The sequence below is a fragment of the Carcharhinus amblyrhynchos genome, unplaced genomic scaffold (assembly GCF_965287045.1).
Source record: "Carcharhinus amblyrhynchos unplaced genomic scaffold, sCarAmb.v2.hapA scaffold_43, whole genome shotgun sequence".
Taxonomy (NCBI): Eukaryota; Metazoa; Chordata; class Chondrichthyes; order Carcharhiniformes; family Carcharhinidae; genus Carcharhinus; species Carcharhinus amblyrhynchos.
Window position 1 is genome coordinate 845,402 of NW_027649784.1, and position 23,033 is coordinate 868,434.

Genomic DNA, 23,033 nt, shown 5'->3' on the forward strand with positions numbered 1-23,033 from the left:
ATGGAGGGGGGAGAGACAGAGAGGGTTGGGGGGAGAGAGAGAGGGGGAGAGAGAGAGAGAGAGGGGGGAGAGGGAGGGGGGGAGGGGGGGAGAGAGACGGAGAGGGGGGAGAGAGACGGGGAGGGGGGAGAGAGGGAGAGAGAGGTGGGGGGGGAGAGAGAGAGAGGGAGGGGGGAGAGAGAGGGAGGGGGTGGGGAGACAGAGAGGGAGGGGGTGGGGAGACAGAGAGGGAGGAGGGAGAGAGAGGGGGCGAGAGAGAGGGGGAGGAGGGAGAGAGAGGTGGGGGGGAGAGAGAGAGGGGGAGGGGGGAGAGGGAGGGGGGAGAGAGAGGGAGGGGGAGAATGAGAGGGAGGGGGAGAAAGAGGTGGGGGACAGAGAGAGAGAGAGTGGGAGGGAGGAGAGAGAGGGGGGAGAGTGGGGGGAGAGAAAGAGGGGGAGTTAGTGTGTGTTTCTGTGTGTGGGGGGGAGGGAGGGAGACGTGTGTGTGTGTGTCTGTGTGTGCGAGAGAGGGAGGGGAGAGAGAGAGATAAAGGGGTGTGTGTGTGTGTGTGTGAGAGAGAGAGAAGGGATTGTGCATTTAAGGGGCTGAGGAAGAGAGAGAGAGAAAAACAGAGAGGGGAGGGGAGAAGAATGAGAGGGAGGAGAGAGAGAGAGAGATTGTGCAGAGGAGCAGAGAGATTCTTGGGAATCTCTTGAAGATCAAGGCATATCTGTGTGTTTAAGTGTGCGTGTGCGCTTCAGAATATAATTTAATGCAATTCTCTGTGACAGCCCAGCCTTTCTAAAGAGAGCATGTGAGCACACAGAGCGAGTATCTGATAGGGAACTGCGACTCACTGCGTGGGAGCAGACAGACACAGAAAGGCAGAGAGGATTGTGAAGGACTCGACCAGTAATGAGGTGGGTGCCGCAAACTCTTTTGGCTTTCATCCGTTTGTGTGGCTAAAGCTTTGCGTGGTGGGGGGAGACTGCGGACCCTCCTGCCGTATTCGGGATGGCGGGGGGGCGTCAATCGGGGGAAAAAAAAATGTTGGTGGACTGTCTGCAAAACCACATCTATTTTTAAACCAGTTGCGGTCACTTTCTTTGCAAAGCTTTTCTCTCCCTCTGTGTCTTGTAAACAATGCTTGGTGTTTCCAAGTTTTAAAGAATGTTAAGGAGGTCGGTGCATTTTTGTTGCGTCGTGGCGGGCGCAAAGGGGGTTGAGAATCGAGTCAAACTTCTTGTTTGCCCCTCCGTTCTCCCCTCTGTCTGGGGAGGAAGGGGGTTACGGGTGAGCCAAGACGTCAGGAACGCTTAGGAAAAATCAGCTGTCACCGACCCATGTCGCAAGGGAACACGACAGTGAGACTGATTGGACCGTTCTTACAAAGGGATAGCAGGGGGTTGTGATGGGTCGAACGCACCCCCTTTACTCCTGAACCGCCCGGTTACGTAATCAACACGGAGAAGAAGGGGGAGAGATGTACGTGGACGAGGGAAGGGTGGGGGCGGAACGGTGGACCGAACGGGCAAAACAGGGTTTGAGGGAGATCCATCAGAGAGGGACGGTGACGGAGGAGAGGGAGAAGGTGGAGGGGTGAACTGACGGGGAGAGTGAGAGAAGGTGGGGGGTAGGGAGAGAGGTGGGAGGGAGGGAGGGAGAGAGTGAGGGAGAGAGAGGAAGACAACACAACGAGAGAGGAAAGGATCAAGTCAGCAGGCGTATGGTGGCACGGTGGTTAGCGCTGCTGCCTCACAGCGCCAGGGACCAGGATTCAATTCCCAGCTTGAGTCACTGTCCGTGCAGGGGCTGCACGTTCTCCCCCTAGTATCTGTGGGTTTCCTTCGGGCGCTCTGGTTTCCTCTCACCTTGCAGGTTAGGTGGATTGGCCATGGTAAATTGTTCCTCAGTGTCCAAAGATGTGCAGGTTAGGTGGATTGGCCATGCTAAATTGCCCCTTAGTGTCCAAAGATGTCCAGGTCAGATGGACTGGCCATGCTAAATTGGCCCTTAGTGTCCAAAGATGTACAGGTTAGGTGGATTGGCCAATGCTAAATTGCCATGTTGGGGAACTAGCTAGGGTAAATGCAGATCATTATGAGGATAGCGCTTGGGTGGGATTGTGGTCAGTGCAGACATGATGGGCCAAATGGCTTCCTTCTGCACTGTAGGATTCCATGATTCTAAGAGGACAGAGAGAGAGAGAGAGAGAGAGAGCGGTAGGATGGAGAGAGAGAGAATGTAACAAGAGAGAGGATCAATTTAGCAGTGATAAAAGAGGTTAGGACAGAGAGAGAAAGGACGGAGAGAGAAAGAGAGACAATGAGAGAGAAAAGGATTGAATCAAGAGTGATAAAGATTAGGCACAGAGAAAGAAAGGGTGGAGGGAGGGAGAGAGCGAGAGAGAAAAGGAGCAAGTCAACAGTGGTAAAAGAGGTAGAGAGAGAGAGAGAGAGAGGGGAAAGGATGGAGGGAGAGAGAGAGAGAGATAGAGAAAAGGATTGAGGCAAGAGTGATAAAGGACGTTAGGCTCAGAGAGAGAGGAAAGGATGGAGGGAGAGAGAGTGAGAGGGAAAAGTATCGAGGCAGGAGCGATAAAGGGGGTTAAACACAGAGAGAGCGAGAGAGAGAGAAAGGATGGAGGGAGAGGGAGAGGAAAGGATAGAGGGAGAGAGAGTGAGAGAGAAAAGAATCGAGGCAGGAGTGATAAAGGGGGTTAGACAGAGAGAGAGAGAGAAAGGATGGAGGGAGAGGAAAGGATGGGGGGAGAGAGAGTGAGAGAGAAAAGAATCGAGGCAGGAGTGATAAAGGGGGTTAGACAGAGACAGAGACAGAGAGAAAGGATGGGGAGGTTGCACGAGAGAGAGAAAAGGAAGGAGAGTGACACAGAGAAAGAGAGAGTGTTGAAAGAGAAACGTAGCAATTTACAGCACTTCCAGGGAGGCTTGGAAAATCATAGAATCAAAGCAAAATTCCCTTTGTAACTGTGTCCTGGGAATGTTGGCCTCCGTGGTATCCATCGACAACCAGCCGCTAAATAATGAATGAGAGGCTGATTAAAATTTAACAGCTTCAAGATTGAGCTCCGAGTATTTGCTCCATTTTTGTGTGTGTGTGCGTGTTGTGAAAGTGCCCCCAATGTTCTTTGGAACTTGGCTGCAAACCTTGGTGGAAAGAATAGGCAATTTATTTATCAGAACGACCGAGGGAAACTGTGCCAAATGTTGAGGGAACCTGCAGAAATTAAATGAGGTGCGTTATTCAGGATAAAGGGACTTGTTCAAATAAAAAACAAGCCACACCTCAAATAGGATGGAGAGCTGACACCAATCGAGCAAGAACGGCTAAGCTCTGCTCCCTAGAAAAGTGCAGAGGGGTGGCTTGATCGATACCTTAGTCATGATGGAGAGGCGGCACAGTGGTACAGTGGTTAGCACTGCTGCCTCACAGTGCCAGGGACCCGGGTACGATTCCCGGCTTGGGTCACTTGACTGTGCAGAGTTTGCACATTCTCCCCGTGTCTCCGTGGGTTTCCTCCGTGGGTGCTCCTGTTTCCTCCCACACTCCAAAGATGTGCCGGTTAGGTGGATTGGCCATGCCAAATTGCCCCTTAGTGTCCAAAGATGTGCAGGTTAGGTGGATTGGCCATGCTAAATTGCCCCTTAGTATCCAAAGATGTGCAGGTTAGGTGGATTGGCCATGCTAAATTGCCCCTTGGTGTCCAAAGATGTGCAGGTTAGGTGGATTGGCCATGCTAAATTTCCCCTTGGTGTCCAAAGATGTGCAGGTTAGGTGGATTGGCCATGCTAAATTGCCCCTCAGTGTCCAAAGATGTGCAGTTAGGTGGATGGGGGATGGGAACTATGCAGGGATATGGGGGTAGGGAAGAAGGGATGGGCCTGGGTAAGACTCTCTTTCAGGGATATGGTGTGGGGGGAATGAGGGGGTCATCATCTTAAAAGAGTCACCAACAAATCCAACAGGGAATTGCGGAGAAACGTCTTTGCCCAGAGATTGGGAAGAATGTGGGACTTGCTCCCACGGGGAGTGGGGGAGAATGTGGGACTCGCTCCCACGGGGAGTGGAGAGAATGTGGGACTCGCTCCCACGGGGAGTGGGGGAGAATGTGGGACTCGCTCCCACGGGGAGTGGGGGAGAATGTGGGACTCGCTCCCACGGGGAGTGGAGAGAATGTGGGACTCGCTCCCACGGGGAGTGGAGAGAATGTGGGACTCGCTCCCACGGGGAGTGGGGGAGAATGTGGGACTCGCTCCCACGGGGAGTGGAGAGAATGTGGGACTCGCTCCCACGGGGGAGTGGAGAGAATGTGGGACTCGCTCCCACGGGGGAGTGGGGGAGAATGTGGGACTCGCTCCCACGGGGGAGTGGGGGAGAATGTGGGACTCGCTCCCATGGGGGGTGGGGGAGAATGTGGGACTCGCTCCCATGGGGAGTGGGGAGAATGTGGGACTCGCTCCCATGGGGAGTGGGGGAGAATGTGGGACTCGCTCCCATGGGGAGTGGGGAGAATGTGGGACTCGCTCCCACGGGGAGTGGGGGAGAATGTGGGACTCACTCCCACATTGGCTTCACTGTGCTAAATTGCACCTATGATGTGTGGGTTCGGTGAATGCTAAATTTCCCCTGACTGTCAGGGGGATTACGGGATTAGTGCCTGGTAGGATTTTGTCAGTGCAGGGTTAATGGGCTGAACGGCCTTCCTTGGCACTGTCGGAACTCTACGATAACAATCCGTAAAAATAGCATATTACTGATTACCAATCTGTGCTATATGGAATTTTATGACTTTAACGATGCCATATATGTTTTAGATACTGTGGTTGACTTGGTCCCTTTGTATTCTATAAAGGTTTTTGTGTGAGGTCTTACCATTAGTAAGCTCGTAGCCCATTCAATAACTTTCTCAAAGTGCTTCACAGCATGAAGTGGCCAAAAGCTGCCAGTCAGTTCACGTGAGGTGATATCAGGGACAGCAATCAAAGAGGTCGGTTTTCAGGAACAGCTTATTGGAGGAGAGAGAAAGAGAGGGAGAGAGACAGAGAGGTTTAGGGACAAAATCCCAGGGTTTAGGGCCCCGACACAGCTGAAGGCGAATGTTGGAGCGATGGCAATCGGTTGATGCTCAGGACGATGGAATTAAAGCTTACTTATTAACGTCACAAGTAGGCTTACATTAACACTGCAATGAAGTTACTGTGAAAATCCCCTAGTCGCCACACTCCAGCACCTGTTCGGGTATCACAGAGAGGAAATTTAGCATGGCCAATCCACCTAACCTACACATCTTTGTACACTAAGGGGCAATTTAGCATGGCCAATCCACCTAACCTACACATCTTTGTACACTAAGGGGCAATTTAGCATGGCCAATCAACCTAACCTACACATCTTTGTACACTAAGGGGCAATTTAGCATGGCTAATCCACTTAACCTACACATCTTTGGACACTAAGGGGCAATTTAGCATGGCCAATCCCCCTAACCTGCACATCTTTGGACACTAAGGGGCAATTTAGCATGGCCAATCCACCTAACCTGCACATCTTTGGACACTAAGGGGCAATTTAGCATGGCCAATCCACCTAACTTGCACATCTTTGGACACTAAGGGGCAATTTAGCATGGCCAATCCACCTAACCTACACATCTTTGGACACTAAGGGGCAATTTCCATGTCCAATCCACTTAACCCTGTAACTTCATGAAATTCCCCTAGTCGCCACACTCCGCCACCTGTTTGGGTCAATGCACCCTAACCAGCACATCCTTCTGACTGTGGGAGGAAACGGGAGCACCCGGAGGAAACTCACAAAGGCATGGGGGAGAACGTGCAAACTCCACACAGACAGTGACCCACAGCCGGGAATTGAATCTGGGTCCTTGGCGCTATGAGGCAGCAGTGCCACCCTGGAGGGAGTTGGAATAGTGCAGAGATCTTGGAGGGGAGGGATGGGCGGTGGGAGGAAAGGGGAGAGCAGGAGAAGGTCACAGGAATGTGTGAGACAAGAAGAGGCTTGAAAGCCAGGTTGAGAATTATTAAAATGGTCACCATACCATTTAAGGGCGGCATGCCTCACAGTGCCACGGTCCCGGGTTCGATTCCCAACTTGGGTCACTGTCTGTGCAGAGTCTGCACGTTCTCCCCGTGTCTGCGTGGGTTTCCTCCGGGTGCTGCAGTTTCCTCCCACCGTCCGAAAGATGTGCTGGTTAGGGTGAATTGGCCGTGCTAAATTCTCCCTCAGTGTTACCCAAACAGGCGCTGGAGTGTGGCGATTGGGGGATTTTCACAGTAACTTCATTGCAGTGTTAATGTAAGCCGATTTGTGACACTAATAAATAAACTTCAACTCTACGTTTTGGGTTAAACTTAGCCTGAAAAACAAATAATGTCCACTGTTGCCCTTTAGTGGCTACGAGACCTAAAGCGGTCCCCCAACTCAGTAGGTTGTGTGGAGCGGAACCAGAGAATATTATTTGGCCTCTGTAATCAGGTTAGATGATTGTCCGATCTTAATTACAAGGCATGGGCTGCACATCAAGCAAAGAGGACCAAGATATTTCCCCAGTGGAGAAGGCAATGGCCTACTGGTACCATTGCTAAACTATTAATCCAGAAACTCCAGCTAATGTAGTGGGGATCCTGGTTCGAATCCCACCATGGCAGATGGTGGAAATTGAATTCAATGAAAAAAATATCTGGAATTAAGAATTTACTCATGACCCTTTGTTGGAAAAATCCCAGCTGGTTCACTAATGTCCTTTAGGGAAGGGAATCCCTGCAATGCACAAGGAGACCATTCGGCCCATCGAGTCTGCAGAGATCACAATCCTATCCCAACAACCCCTAGCTAGTCCCCTTGACATTAAGGGGCAATTTAACATGGCCAATCCACCTAACCCGTACATCTTTGGACACAAAGGGGCAATTTAGCACAGAATCCACCTAGCCTGCATATTGTTGGACACTAAGGGGCAATTTAGCATGGCCAATCCATCTAATATGCACATCTTTGGACACTAAGGGGCAATTTAACATGGCCAATCCACCTAACCTGCGCATCTTTGGACACTAAAGGGCAATTTAGCATGGCCAATCCACCTAACCTACACATCTTTGGACACTAAGGGGCAATTTAGCATGGCTAATCCACCTAACCTGCACATCTTTGGACACTAAGGGGTAATTTAGCATGGCCAATCCACCTAACCTACACATCTTTGGGCACTAGGCACAATTTAGCATGGTCAATCCACCTAACCTGCACATCTTTGGACAATAAGAGGTAATTTAGCATGGCCAATCCACCTATCCTGCACATCTTTGGACTGTGGGAGGAAACCGGGGCACCCAGAGGAAACCCAAGCAGACATGGGGACAATGTACAAACTCCACACAAGCCGGGAATTGAACCTGTCCGTGGCGCTGTGAGGCGTGTTGTAGAAATGCCAGCGTGGGACTGGGGTGAGCACAGTAAGAAGTCTCACAACACCAGGGCAGCAGTGCCAACTGCTGTGCCATCTGCCGTCCTTACCCCGGTCTGGCCTACATGTGACACCAGAGCCACAGCCAATGTGGTTGACTCTCAACTGCCCCTCCAAGGGGCAAGTAGGGATGGGCAATAAACGCTGGCCCAGCCAGCGACGCCCGTGTCCCACTAATGAATTTTTTAAAAAATGCCCTTTTAGTCAGGACCCAGGGAGGTAGCTGTCCTCAGGGGTGGCATAGGGCGACAGGATGGCACAATGATTAGCACTGCAGCCTCACAGCGCCAGGGACCCGGGTTCGATTCCCGGCTCGGGTCACTGTCTGTGTGGAGTTTGCACGTTCTCCCCGTGTCCGCGTGGGTTTCCTCCGGGTGCTCCGGTTTCCTCCCACAGTCCGAAAGACGTGCTGGTTAGGCTGCATTGGCCGTGCTGGGGTGTGGCGACTGGGGGGATTTTCACAGTAACTCCATTGCGGTGTTAATGTAAGCCTTGCTGGTGACACCGATCAATAAACTTTATGTTGGCCTCCCAATCTGAAAAAATCCATCTGTTTAAGGCCTGCCTTAGTGACCCGAATCCAGGCCGGCGCTCCCTCAGCGCTCGCTGACTCTCGGGAAGCGGGTGTTAGGGGGAACGATCACTCTTTTGAAAGTAAGGAAGTGGAGTGGATCTGTGTTCCTCTGAGTTTAGAAGTGTGAGGGGTGACCTTATTCAAAGATCCTGGGGGGGGGGGGGAGCTTGACAGGGTAAATGGTGAGATGTTTGTCACGCAGGAGAGCCTTGAATGAAGGGAGACAGCGACAAGATGTCAGTTAAAATGAGGTGCGTCGAAATTCTTTCTTACACCGGGTGGTAAATCTCCGGAATTCTCTGCCCCAGAGGGCGGTGGAGGCTGGATCATTAGAAGTATTTAAGGTGAAGGTGGATAAATGTTTGATCGATCGAGGAATGCAGGGCACAGAGAAGGAACTGAGGCCAAAATAGACCAACCACGATTGTATTCAATGGTGGGGCAGTCTTGGACGGCCGAACAGCCTACTCCCGCTTCTCGTCGCTGTGTTCCGCATTCAACATTTGGCCAACACCACTCAGAACGGTGTGGGATCTTGCTGTGTGTTTCCTACATCGCGACAGAGTCTCCACCTCCGAGGTCTGCTCGTAAGAACTGGGAGCAGGAGTCGGCCATCTGTCCCCTCGAGCCTGCTCCGCCATTCAGTAAGATCACGGCTGATCTTTTCGTGGACTCAGCTCCACTTGCCCGCCCGCTCACCCTTAATCCCTTTTACTGTTCAAAAATCTATCTATCCTCGCCTCAAAAACATTCAACGAGGTAGCCTCACTGGGCAGGGCAGATCCACAACCCTTTGGGCGAAGAAGTTCCTCCTCAACTCAATCCTAAATCTGCTCCCCCTTATTTTGAGGTCATGCCCCCCCTAGTTCTAGTTTCACCCACCAGTGGAAACAACTTCCCTGCTTCTCTCTTATCTGTTCCCTTCATTATCTTATACGTTTCTATAAGATCTCCCCCTCATCCTTTTGAGTTCCAATAAAATTTCAGTGGGATTATAAAGCATTTGCCCTGCGGTTCAGCAAGTTAGATATCATTTCTTGTCAGATTAAAGGAGCGATAGTTTACAGTTCGAGGGAGAAAATATGTCACCCATCGCCCTTGAAATAAAGGGCGTTATTTAAGAGTCAACCATATTGGCTGTAGAGTTAGGTACATGTAGGCCTGACCGGATAAGGACAGCAGATTTCCTTCCCCAAAGGGGACATTTTCTTTTTAATTCATTGGATGTGGGCATTGTTGCCCATTCCTCATTACCCCTTGTCTCGCTCGGCCATTTCGGAGGGGCAATTAGGTGTCGGCTACATTGATCATGGGATTGGAGTCACACGTTGGCCAGGACGAGTAAGGGCGGCAGATTTCCTTCCCGAAAGAGGAGTTGTAGGGCATTGTTGACAGGGCCAGCATTTCCCCACCCCGCACAGGACATGGGAATTGTAAGCAAGGCCTTCCACTTGGGGTTGTGGAGATAGGGCCTGAGTGGGGAATGTGGTTGGCGAATGGCCTACTTCTGCACTGTAGGGATTTTATGATTCCCTTCCCTAAAGGACATGAGTGAACCAGATGGGTTTTTCCGACAATGGTCATCAGTAGATTCTTAATTCTCCTCTCTAATTGCCCTTGCACTGAACATTTCAGAGGAGCAGTTAAGAGGCAGCCATTTTGTTTTGGCTCCGCAGATGCATGTAGGCCAGCCCGAAAGGACATTAGTGAACCAGATGGGTCTTTAAGACAATGGTCATCAGTAGATTCTTAATTCCCTTCTCTAATTGCCCTTTCACTGAATATTTCAGAGGGGCGGTTAAGAGGCGGCCATTTTGCTTTGGCTCTGCAGACACATGTAGGCCATTAGTGAACCAGATGGGTCTTTAAGACAATCGACAATGGTCGTGAGGCGAGCTTTATATTCCAGATTTTATCTAGCTTTCAGCTGAGAACATTAGAATAAGAATTTGCACGCCAATTCTGTTACTAGCAGGTGCCCAAGTCTGCCACTAACCAGAATGAGTGCCAACTCCAGTCAATGTTTTTCGTTTTCCTCACATTAAGCAACTTCAATTATCTTGCTTTGAGTACATTGTTTTGGGGAAATCTAGCGAAGCTTCCAAAACAGCCCTTGAAAACACAAGGGCAGTCAAGGTGAGGTGAGCAGCACCAAGGGTGGCACGGCGGGTTAGCACTGCTGCCTCACAGCGCCAGGGACCCGGGTTCGATTCCCGGCTTGGGTAACTGTCTGTGTGGAGTTTGCACATCAGAATCATAGCATCGCTACAGTGCAGATGCAGGCCATTCGGCCCATCAGGTTTGCACTGAGTCTCCACATCCCACCCATGCCCTACCCTGCATCTTCACGTATTTACCCCACTAACTCGCACATCTTTGGACACTAACGAGGTGGTTAACATGGCCAATCCACCCAACCTGCACATCTTTGGACACTAAGGAGCAATTTAGCATGGCCAATCCATCTAATCCACACATCTTTGGACACTAAGGGGCAACTTAGCATGGCCAATCCACTTAACATACACTTCCTTGGACACTAAGGGGCAACTTAGCATGGCCAATCCACTTAACGTACACTTCCTTGGACAGTAAGGGGCAACTTAGCATGGCCAATTCACTTAACCTACACTTCTTTGGACACTAAGGGGCAATTTAGCATGGCCAATCCACCTAACCTGCACATCTTTGGACTATGGGAGGAAACCGGAGCGCCCGGAGGAAACCCACGCAGACACAGGGGAAATCGTGCAAACTCCACACAGACGGTGACCCGAGACCGGAATAGAACCCGGGTCCCTGGTGCCATGAGACAGCGGTGCTAACCACTGTGCCACCATGCACGCCAAGGTAGGTGGAGCGATTAAATACGTGGAACTGGAGGAGAGTTGAGGCTCAGAGGGATGAAAGGTTAACCTCTGCTTCTCCCTCCACGGACATGCCAGACCCACAGAGTACTTCCAGCATTTTCTGTTTCGATTCCACCCAGATCTCCAGCTTCCCAGGAACCATGTTTTTGTTCTCTGGGATTGTTGAAAGCCGTACGAGTTTTGGTTTTGGCAGAGAGAGAGAGAATGTTGCGATTCAGAACAGCTGTGGAATTTTACCCTTGCGGAAACCAATCTCCAGTCAAGTTTAGTTTGAGATTTGCGGGGAGGGGAAGGGGAGGGTGCTGAGGGGAGGGAGGAGAGGGGAGGGGGCATTCGGGAGGTTGAGTTTGCTTTTCTTCCACCCAAGGGACCAAAGCCATTGTGCAGGAAGCAGCTGGTTCTCATTCACTCTTGTGAAATCAGCGGGGACACTGAACGACGCAGAGGCCTAATACCCCGTGGTTCCTGGGAACAAACTCGTTCCTTTACCAACCAGCCAGCGACGATGGTTAGCAGGCAACCGACCGGTGCTCAAAACTGATGTCCCGCGATGGGAGGCCACGCATTTTGGCAGAAAGGGGTAGGGAGAGGCTGTACAGACTTGGCAGCCTGGTTCCAGGAGGGCAGTCTGGCAGCGCGCACGGTGCCAGTGACCAGTGTTCGATTCCTGGCCCGCAGGTCACTGTCTGTGCGGAGTCTGCATGTTCTCTCCCTGTGTCTGCATGGGCTTCCTCCAACTGTCTGAAAGATGTGCGGGTTAGGTGGTTTGGCCATGCTAAATTGCCCCTTAGTGTGCAATGATGTGCAGGTTAGTTGGATTGGCCATGCTAAATTGCCCCTTAGTGTCTAATGATGTGCATGTTAGGTGGATTGGCCATGCTAAATTGCCCCTTAGTGTCCAAAGATGTTTAGGTGAGGGAGATTGGCCATGCTAAATTGCCCCTTACTGTCCAAAGATATGTGGGTTCAGTGGATTGGCCATGCTAAATTGCCCCTTAGTGTCCAAAGATGTAAAGGTTAGGTGGATTGACCATGTTAAGTTGTCCCTTAGTGTCCAAAGATGTGCGAGTTAGGTGGATTGGCCATGCTAAATTGCCCTTTAGTGTCCAAAGATGTGCGAGTTAGGTGGATTGGCCATGCTAAATTGCCCCTTACTGTCCAAAGATATGTGGGTTCAGTGGATTGACCATGTTAAGTTGTCCCTTAGTGTCCAAAGATGTGCAGGTTTGCTGGATTGGCCATGCTAAGTTGTCCCTTAGTGTCCAAAGATGTGCAGGTTTGCTGGATTGGCCAGTCACCCGAGGCTGGAATTGAACCCGGGTCCCTGGAGTTGTGAGGCAGCCAATGCTAACCACTGTGCCACCGTGCCAGCCTCAATTTTGGGATGGTGGGGGTTCACAGAGAGGCATTTGGGGTAGGAATACACGCACTCAGGAGCCACCCCCCCCCCCGTGGAGGGGGATTCCTGCTCTCCCCTCCACCCACTTGTCCACCACAAAGGCCGGCGGCCTGGCCCATTTTTGCACTTCTTAACCAATTATTTTCCGAAGTGGCTTCCATACGGAAGCAGCCTCCCAGCTATCTACCTGGGGTTGCAGTTCCAGTGTGACTCTGAGAGGGAAAGGTCTCGAACTGGACCCCCCAACGCGCTCAACTTCAGTGGAAATCTTGCCAAAATGGCGCTCACCCACCCGACTATTGTTGAGCTGAAACGTTGTGAGATTTCAAGAAGTTATTAGATATAGCTCTTCAGGCTAAAGGGATTGAGGAATATGGGGGTGGGTGCCTGGAACTCGTTGTGGGGGACGGGGGAAGGGCGGGGGGGCGGGGGAGGTTGTGGAAGCAGATACGATAGTGGCTTTTAGAGGGGCGTCTTGGCAAATACATGAATAGGATGGGGAATAGAGGGATAAGGTCTCCGGAAGGGTGTGGGGGGTTTTAGTTCAGACGGGCAGCACGGTCGGTGCAGGCTTGGAGGGTTGGAAGGGCCTGTTTCTGTGCTGTAATTTTCTTTGTTGTGTGTATGTGTGTGTGTGTGTGTGTGTGTGTGTGTGGGGGGCGGTTGGGAGTGAAGGGGGCAGGGGGGTTGTCAGGATATTGAATTTGATGACCAGCCATGATCAAAGTGAATGGGAGAGCAGTCTCGATGGGCCGAATGGCTTGCCCCTGCCTCTAGTTTGCATAGGAATTAGGAGCAGAAGTAGGCAAGTTCAGTCAGGCCATGGTTGCTCTCTCCCTGGTCTCAGACCCACCTCCCCACCAGATCCCTCTTTCCCTTTATCTGGGATGGAAGTATCTCCATCTCCATCTGGAGACCATTCACCGACTCAGACGCCAGCGGGGCCACGAGTCCCGCGACTCCACCACCCTCTGCAGGGAGTCGTTCCTCCTGGAGGCCAGCACAGTGGGTGAGCGCCGCTGCCCCACAGCGCCAGGGACCCGGGTTCAAATCCCAGCTTGGGGGTCACTGTCTTGTGCGGAGTTTGCAGGTTCTCCCCCACTCCCACCGCCCCGTCTGCGTGGATCTCCTCCGGGTGCTCCGCTTTCCTCCCGCAGTCCGGAAGACGTGCTGGTTAGGGTGCATCGACGGGTGCCGGACTGGGGGGGAGTTTCACAGTAACTTCCTCCATATTCCTCCCATCGCCAGGGGCTGCGTTGAGCTCTGGAAACAGTCGTGACTCCTGTTTCCTGGGACGGGGAAGGGAACGGTGGGGGGAGGGCGGTTCAGACCAACGGGCGTGGGGCTGGAAATCCAACTTTAATCTTAAAAAAAAGCCTCTCCTTCAGTGAATCGGATGAAACATTTGCCCACCACCCCCAGTCCCTCTTTGTTTAAACTTCAGAATAAGCCATTGAGCGTTGTCAACATAACTTCTCATATCCCTGTATTCACTCAACCCCCTCACCCACTGTCTGACTCACATTTCCTACTCCAGTGCCAATGACACTAAAGCCAGTCAAGCTTCTTCATCTGGTACACATCCTGAGGACACACAAGCCTGGAGTCTCGCCAGCTGGTTGTAAACACTTGCAGATCCCTCGAACAGTGTTTGCAAAGTTCCCCTCCAGATCCTCCTGATTTGATTTATTATTGTCACAAGTATTGAGATAAAGTGCAAATATTATTTCTTGCGCACTGTACAGACAAAGCATACTGTTTACAGTACATCGGGGAGAAGGATTTGATTTGATTTATTACTGTCACATGTATTGGGCTACAGTGAAAAGTGTTGTTTCTTGTGTGCTGTACAGACAAAGCATACAGTTCACAGAGTATAGGGGAGAAGGATTTGGTTTGATTTATTATTGACACATATATTGGGAAACAGTGAAAAGTATTGTTTCCTGCACGTTATACAAAGCATACTGTTGACAGAGTACATAGGGGAGAAGGATTTGATTTGATTTATTATTGTCACATGTATTGGGCTACAGTGAAAAGTATTGTTTCTTGCGCGCTATACAGACAAAGCATACCATTCATAGAGTACATAGGGGAGAAGGATTTGGTTTGATTTATTATTGTCACAAGTATTGAGATAAAGTGCAAATATTATTTCTTGCGCACTGTACAGACAAAGCATACTGTTTAGAGTACATCGGGGAGAAGGATTTGATTTGATTTATTATTGTCACATGTATTGGGCTACAGTGAAAAGTATTGTTTCTTGCACACTGTACAGACAAAGCATACTGTTTACAGTACATCGGGGAGAAGGATTTGATTTGATTTATTATTGTCACATGTATTGGGCTACAGTGAAAAGTATTGTTTCTTGCGCGCTATACAGACAAAGCTTACCGTTCATAGAGTATGTAGAGTACAAGGAAAGGAGAGGGTGCAGAATGTAGTGTTACAGTCACAGCTAGGGTATAGAGAAAGATCAACTTAATTTGAGGGCACACTATGCAGTGATCGCAACTTCAAATCGAAATTATCCTCCCATGAACTGCGGGACTTGCTGGGCAAGGCCAGCATTTGATGCCCATCCCTAATTGCCCCTTGAATTGAATGTCTCATTTGGTCATTTCAGAGGGCAGTTAAGAGCCAGCCGCATTGGCTGTGGTCCTGGAGTCACATGTAGGCCAGACCGGGTAAGGACAGCAGATTTCTTTCCCTAAAGGGAGATTACTGAACCCCGATGGGTTTTTACAAGGGGCGGCACAGCAGTTGGCACAGCTGCCTCACAGCGCCAGGTTACCAGGTTCAATTCCTACCTTGTGTCACTGTCTGTGCAGAGTCTGCACATTCTCTCTGTGTCTGCGTGGGTTTCCTCCAGGTGCTCCCATTTCCTCCTACAATACAAAGATGTGCAGGTTAGGTGGATTGGCCATGCTAAATTGACCCTTAATGTCCAAAGATGTGTAGGTTAGGTGTATTGGCCATGCTAAACTGCCCCTTAGTGTCCAAAGATGTGCAGGTTAGGTGGATTGGCCATGCTAAATTGCCCCTTAGTGTCCAAAGATGTGCAGGTTAGGTGGATTCGCCATGCTAAATTGACCCTTAATGTCCAAAGATGAGCAAGTTAGGGGAATTGGCCATGCTAAATTCTGCCTTAGTGTCCAAAGATGTGTATGTTAGGTGTATTGGCCATGCTAAATTGCCCCTTAGTGTCCAAAGATGTGTGGGTTACGTGTATTGGCCATGCTAAATTGTCCCTTAATGTCCAAAGATGTGTAGGTTAGGTGTATTGGCCATGCTAAATTGCCCCTTAGTGTCCAAAGATGTGTAGGTTAGGTGTATTGGCCATGCTAAATTGCCCCTTAGTGTCCAAAGATGTGTGGGTTACGTGTATTGGCCATGCTAAATTGTCCCTTCGTGTCCCAAAGATGGACAGGTTAGGTGGATTGGTTCTGGCAAATGTGTAGCATTATGGTGACAGTGTAAGGGAATGAGCTTAGGTAGAGTGCTCTTTCAGAGGGCCAATGCAGACTTGATAGGTTAAACGGTCTTCTTCTGCACTGGAGGTATTCCATTCATTGATAGCAATTGATGACAGGTTCATAGTCATTATTACTGAGACTATGGCAGGATATGAACCCATTCCAGTCCTTCTGAATCACCAGTGCAGTGACATTCTCACTACACCACCATTTCCCATACAAGCACCCCACCTCAGTAAGAAGTTTAGTGTTCAGGGCAAGCCATTCTTTAATACTTCCATAGCTTCACCCAAACACACGATCTGCACCATCTAGAAGGACAAGGGCAGCAGACGCTTGGAGACACCACCACCCTGAGGTTTCCCTCCCCAGCCACTCGCCATCCTGACTTTGCCGCTGGGTCAAAATCCTGGAACTCCCTAACAGCGCTGTGGGTGTACCTACGCCACAGGGACTGCTGTGGGTTCAAGAAGGTGGCTCACCCACCACCTTCTCAAGCGGTGACCTGGTGGTACTGTCACTGGACTGGTAATCCAGAGACCTGGGGTAAGGCTCTGGAGACCTGGGGTAAGGCTCTGGGGACCTGGGTTCGAATCCCACCATGGCGGATGGTGAAATTTGAAATCAATAAAAATCTGGGGTTAAAAGTCTAAATGGTGACCCATTGTTGTAAAAACCCATCCGGTTCATCAATGTCCTTTCGGGATGAAAATCTGCCGTCCTTTCCCGGTCTGGCCTACATGGGACTCCAGACCATCAAAAGCAGGAGAGGGTCATTTGGTCCTTCCAGCCTGCTCCACCATTCATTTTGATCATGGCTGATCATCAAATTTAATATCCCGATGCCATATCCCTCGATCCCTTTAGCCCCAAGAGCTATATCTAATGCCTTCTTGAAATCACACAATGTTTTGGCCTTGACTACTTTCTGTGGGAGTGAATTCCACACATTCACCACCCCCTGGGTGAAGAAATTTCTCCGCACCTCAACTCTCAAAGGTTTAACCCTTACCCTCAAACTATGACCCCCTAATTCCATCCAACTGTTCGAAAAGGCCTAACAAGCCAAAATTCAGTTCAGCAACGCTGGCTGCATCCACAAGATAATTTTTTTTTAGAAAGTTTCATTTATCTAGCAACTTTCAGCCAATGAAATTCTAAGTGCCAACCTAGGCGGCCATTTTGCACACAACCAGCTATCATAAACATGTCCTCTGCTTTGGGGCTGTTCGCCGAGAGTGAAATATTGGGATTTGGAATGGTAGTCACAGGATCGTTCATACTCAACCCGTGCAGCACAGTCCCCCTACCCCCTCAGTATCACACCGGAAAATAGGGTCTGGATTTCTACGCTGTGTAAGTGCAGTTTTGTTCTTTTGTAAGAAGGACACAGGGATTTGAACCTACAACGTTTGGACTCCGGGGTGAGCCCACACAGCCTACTGCTCTCGAATTACAATGGGAAGGGGCCACAGTTGCGATATTTGGAACAGTAGGGGGTAGCCAGAGGGAGGGGGTGCGTGAGCGTTGAGCCGAGATGTTAAGTTGAGGCCCCCCCTTCCATTTTCTCCATTGCAAATTGCGACATACACGTCACTCCCTTGGCCCTAAATCACTTAGGCAATGTCCTGGAAGGTGCTATATAAATGCAAGTCTCTCTTTCGTTTATGATGCCCTCTTTCTGACCTCCCATTGAGTTGTGTTTGTCTTTAATCGAAGCCTCATCCCCTCCTCCCAGTCTCCGTGGCTAACTTAAAGGGATCACAGTCTCTTGCTGTCTATTAATAGTCCGAGTTGCTAATCCTGCTCTCTTTAGGCACAGCTGAGATTGCTTCGACTGACTGGGAAATTGTCATTTATAAAATCAATGCTGTTTGAGTGGTATCCATTAGCTGGCCACTGATTTTACTCCTCATCTTTCTTCATGCTCACTTACAATCTATAACCTCTTAACGCAACCGCTGACCTCACTGTGTTTATCCAGATCTCTTCCCTATCCACACCCACCTCGATTTCTAATGTCGGAAAAAACAGTTCATTTCCAATCACTCATCTCTCTTTCTCCTTTCTTTCATTTTTCTTTTTCTTTTTCTCTCTCACACCCCCTTTCTCTTTCCCTCTTTCTTTCTCTCTCTCTTGCTCTTTATCTCTTTCTCTTTCACCTTCTGTCTGTCTGTCTTTCTTTCTTTCTCCCTCTCTCTCTTTTCTCTTTTTCTTTTTATCTTTCTTTCTCTCTCTCTCTTTTTCTCTCCCTCTTTCTCTCTCTCTCTTGCTTTCTCTCTTTATTTCTTTCTTTACCTCTTTCTCTTTCTTTCCCTCTCTCCATCTCCCTCTTACTTTTGTTTGCTTTCTTGTTCTCTCATTCACTCTTTCTTTCTTTGTTGCATGTCTTATCATTGCTCAGGTTAGATGCAGTCCAGGACTACTCCAGAACCAGCCCAGAACCAAACTAGAACCAGTCCAGAATTACTTCAGAACCAGCTCAGAATCAAACTAGAACCAGTCCAGAACCAGCTCAGAACCAAACTAGAACCAGTCCAGAACTACTCCAGAACCAGTCCAGAACTACTCCAGAACCAACCCAGAACCAAATTAGAACCAGTCCAGAACTATTCCAGAACCAGCCCAGAACCAAACTAGAACCAGTTCAGAATTACTCCAGAACCAGCCAAGAATCAAACTAGAAGCAGTCCAGAACCAGCCCAGAACCAAACTAGAACCAGTCCAGAACCATTCCGGAACCAAACTAGAACCAGGTCAGAATTACTCCGGAACCAGCCAAGAATCAAACTAAAAGCAGTCCAGAACCAACCCAGAACCAAACTAGAACCAGTCCAGAACTATTCCAGAACCAAACTAGAACCAATCCAGAACTATTCCAGAACCAAACTAGAACCAGTCCAGAACTATTCCAGAACCAGCCCAGAACCAAACTAGAACCAGCCCAGAACTATTCCAGAACCAGCCCAGAACCAAACTAGAACCAGTCCAGAACTATTCCAGAACCAGCCAAGAATCAAACTAGAAGCAGTCCAGAACCAGCCCAGAACTGCTCCAGAATCAGTCCAGAACTGCTCCAGAGCCAGCCCAGAACCAACTCAATTTTGAAAATCTCTCCACTCAGGGAAGAGAGGGTGAAGAGCAGATGTAATCCAGCTCTTCCAAGCCATAAAAGGTTTGATGGAGAAAATGAGGAGGAACAGTTTCCAGCGACAGGAGGGTCGATATCCAGAGTCGGGGAGTCCGATGGAGGGGAATCAGCAGGAGAAGTGGAGTGGGGGAGACGAGGAGAAGGTTTTTGACGCAGCGAGCTGTCAGGAGGGCCGGAAGCAGATTCAACAGCAACTTTTGAAAGGGAATGGGGATGAATACTGGAAGAGGAAAGACTTGCAGAGAGTAGGGGGAGAGTGGAGGGCTGGCATTGAGTGCGGTTTGGGCAGGACGGGAATGGGTCTAGTTGGATAGGTGTTAAACCAAACAGCCAGCACGGGCACGATGGCCCGAATGGCTTGCACACTGATATTCAATTGAATCCCCATTCCAGATATACATGAGGCTAGCCTCCAGTTTCATTCTGAATAAATGGACAGTTAACAAAACATCTGCAGCCAAAAAACATTAAGGTCCAAAATAGCCGCCTTCTAACCGCCTGTTCTGTCTCTCTCCCTACCTCTACTCCGATCTCCGTCCTAATAAGGCGATGGGCAGATTGCTGGGGAAGCTAGGAGTGTCTGCCAATTTACAAGGATGCTGCCAGCACTCAAAGGACATTTCTTTTATTCCTTCACGGGACACGGGTGTCGCTGGCTGGGCCAGTATTTATTGCCCATCCCTAGTTGCCCTTGGAGGGCAGTTGAGAGTCAACCACATTGGCTGTGTCTCCGGAGTCACGAGTTGGCCAGACCGGGGTAAGGACAGCAGATTTCCTTCCCTAAAGGGAACCAGGTGGGTTTTTCCGACAATGGGTCATCAGTAGATTCTTAATCCCAGATATATTTTATTGAAGTCAGATTCTGCCGTGGCGAGATTCGAACCCAGGTTCCCCCAGGACATTAGCTGAGTTTCTGGATTAATAGTCTAAGTGATAGTACCACCGCCTCCCCCACCGAGTTAGAGATTGGATGGGCTAGGACTTTTCCCTTTGGAGCGTAGGAATCTGATCTTATAGAAGTGTTTCAGATCATGAGAGGCACGGGTAGGGTGAATGCGCTCAGTCTTTTTCCTGGGGTTGGGAGGTCGAGAACTAGAGGGCGTTAGGTTTGCGTTAAGAGGGGAAAGAATGAATGGGGACCTGAGGAGCAACTTTTATACACAGAGGGTGTGGAATGAGTTGTCGGAGGAAGTCGTTGAGGCAGGGACATGGACAACATTTAAAAGGCGTTTGGACAGATACATGGGGAGGAAAGGTTTAGAGGGATATGGGCCAGACACAGCCAAATAGGGTTAGCCGAGATGGGCATTTTGTTCTGCATGGACCAGTATGGCCTGTCTCTGTGGCCTATAGGTTCTACCAAGGGTATTGTGTATAGGCCCTGGCATCCCTTGTAGGGGATACAGGTAAAGTCCCAGATGAACCCCCACTTTGAAGGGGGGGAGAGGAGCTGAATGGTAGTGATGGAGGGATCTTATTGAAACTTACAGGATACTGCGAGGGTCTGGATAGAGTGGACCGGGGAGAGGAGGTTTCCACCAGTAGGAAAAACTAGAACCAGAGAGCACAACCTCAGGCTAAAGGGACGATCCTTTAAAACAGAAATGAGGAGGGATTTCTTCAGCCAGAGAGTGGCAAATCTGTGGAACTCTTTGCCGCAGAGGAGGCCGGATCATTGAGTGTCTTTAAGACAGGGATAGATAGGTTCTTGATTGATAAGGGGATCGGGGGGAAAGGCAGGAGAATGGGGGACGAGAAAATGCTAATGGAAGGGCTAATGGAAGGACTCTTAGAAGTGTTGACGAGCAGAGAGATCTCGGGGTACATGTGCATAGCTCCCTGAAAGTTGGCATCCAGGTTGATAAGGTTGTTAAGAAGGCGTACGGTGTGATAGCTTTTATTGGTAGAGGGATTGAACTTCGGAGCCGTGAGGTCATGTTACAACTGTACGAAATTCTGGTGCAGCCGCAGTTGGAGTACTGCGTACAGTTCTGGTCACCGCACTATAAGAAAGATGTGGAGGCATTGGAAAGGGTGCAGAGGAGGTTTACCAGGATGTTGCCTGGTGTGGTGGGAAGGTCTGATGAGGAAAGGCTGAGGGACTTGAGGTTATTTTCATTGGAGAGAAGAAGGTTAAGAGGTGACCTAATTGGGGCATACAAGATGATCAGGGGATTGGATAGGGTGGACAGTGAGAGCCTTTTACCTCGGGTGGTGACGGCTAACATGAGGTGACATAGCTTTAAATTAAGGGGTGGTAGTTATAGGACGGATGTCAGAGGTAGGTTCTTTACTCAGAGGGTAGTAAGGGCGTGGAATGCCCTGCCTGCAGCAGTTGTGGACTCGCCAACTTTAAGGGTGTTCAAATGGACAGTGGATAGGCATATGGATAACATTGGAATAGTTTAGGTTAGAGGGTCATTAGATTGGTTCCACTGGTCGGCGCAACATCGGGGGCCGAAGGGCCTGTACTGCGCTGTAATGTTCTATGTTCTAAAAATATCAGCCATGATTGAATGGTGGAGCAGATTCGATGGGCGGAATGGCCTAATTGTGCTCCTGTATCTTACGGTGATATCAGTGTCACAAGTTGGCTTTCATTAACAAAGCAGTGAAGTTACTGTGAAAATCCTCTGGTTGCCAAACTCTGGTGCTTGTTTGGGTGGCCTAATTCTGCCTCAACATCTTATGACTGCCTCAGGCAAAGGTTGAGAAGTTGGGCTTCGTGAATATTCTCTGTCGGTACGGGAATCGTTCTCCATTACTAACCAGCCACCCAGCCTTTTCAGCTAATCTAACCCCCTCCTCGATAACAGGAAGCAGATGTATCAGGAGAACCCAGCCAAGCAGTAACATGGTGCTCAAGCCATGACATCTAATCCTTTTCGCGACGTCGCGTTCGATCTCACTCCGAAGCTGAGATCAGCAGATTAGCCAACTGCACATCTGTTTTCTGTGTCGAATCATTCGCACAACAGCTGGGTGGCAGTGGGGGGGTGGTGAAGGAAGAGGGAAAGCAGCCAGCTAAACAGTCTAGCAAAGTGTTTACACTGAATGAGTGTACTGGGAATGAGTCCCGCTATTTCCACACTCCCCGTGGGAGCGAGTCCCACATTCTCCCCCACTCCCCGTGGGAGCGAGTCCCACATTCTCCCCCACTCCCCGTGGGAGCGAGTCCCACATTCTCCCCCACTCCCCGTGGGAGCGAGTCCCACATTCTCCCCCATTCCCCCCGAGGGAGCAAGTCCCCCATTCTCCCCCACTCCCCGTGGGAGCGAATCCCACATTCTCCCCCAATCCCCGTGGGAGTGAGTCCCACATTCTCCCCCACTCCCCGTGGGAGCGAGTCCCACATTCTCCCCACCGTGGGAGCGAGTCCCACATTCTCCCCCACTCCCCATGGGAGCGAGTCCCACATTCTCCCCCACTCCCCATGGGACGGAGTCCCACATTCTCCCCCACTCCCCATGGGACCAAGTCCCACATTCTCCCCACTCCCCATGGGAGCAAGTCCCACATTCTCCCCCACTCCCTGTGGGAGCAAGTCCCACATTCTTCCCAATCTCTAGGAGGATGGATGTATCGGTGACTGTACTGTGGACACCGGTGTAGATGCGGAAATATCTTCTTTCTGTCTATCCTATCAAACTCCTTCATCTTCCAGACGTCTATCAGCACTCGTTGTTTGAGAGAAGGCAGCCCCAGCTGTTCCATTCTTCTACACAGTTCTGAGATTGCAATCTCAAATAAATCTCTTTTATGGCAGCATAACTGCAATAATTACTCTGAACAGGCAGAGCAAAGTTACTGTGCAATCAGAATACACAAGGGAGACCGATACAATCTTCACCTCTTTCTCAAAGTGCAAGTGAACGCGAGAGACAGTTGCCTGTGATACTGACAGCGCAGCACTGTGAGGGAGATATTACATGCTGAACTGTCAGAGGGTCAGTGCTGAGGGAGTGCCGCACTGTCAGAGGGTCAGTGCTGAGGGAGCGCCGCACTGTCAGAGGGTCAGCGCTGAGGGAGTGCCGCACTGTCAGAGGGTCAGTGCTGAGGGAGTGCCG

The 23,033-nt window shown here is 50.0% G+C and overlaps 1 protein-coding gene across 1 annotated transcript in view; it reads left to right on the forward strand.

Annotated features, from left to right (window-relative positions):
• Nucleotides 1-660: 660 nt before the first annotated feature.
• Nucleotides 661-23,033, forward strand: part of LOC145337107 (galactose-3-O-sulfotransferase 2-like) — a 68,061-nt gene continuing 45,688 nt past the window's right edge. The window contains exon 1 of the mRNA XM_080181865.1: nucleotides 661-900. Within this exon, the coding sequence (XP_080037991.1) occupies nucleotides 896-900 (5 nt within the window). The 5' untranslated portion in view covers nucleotides 661-895. The remainder of the gene's footprint in view (nucleotides 901-23,033) is intronic.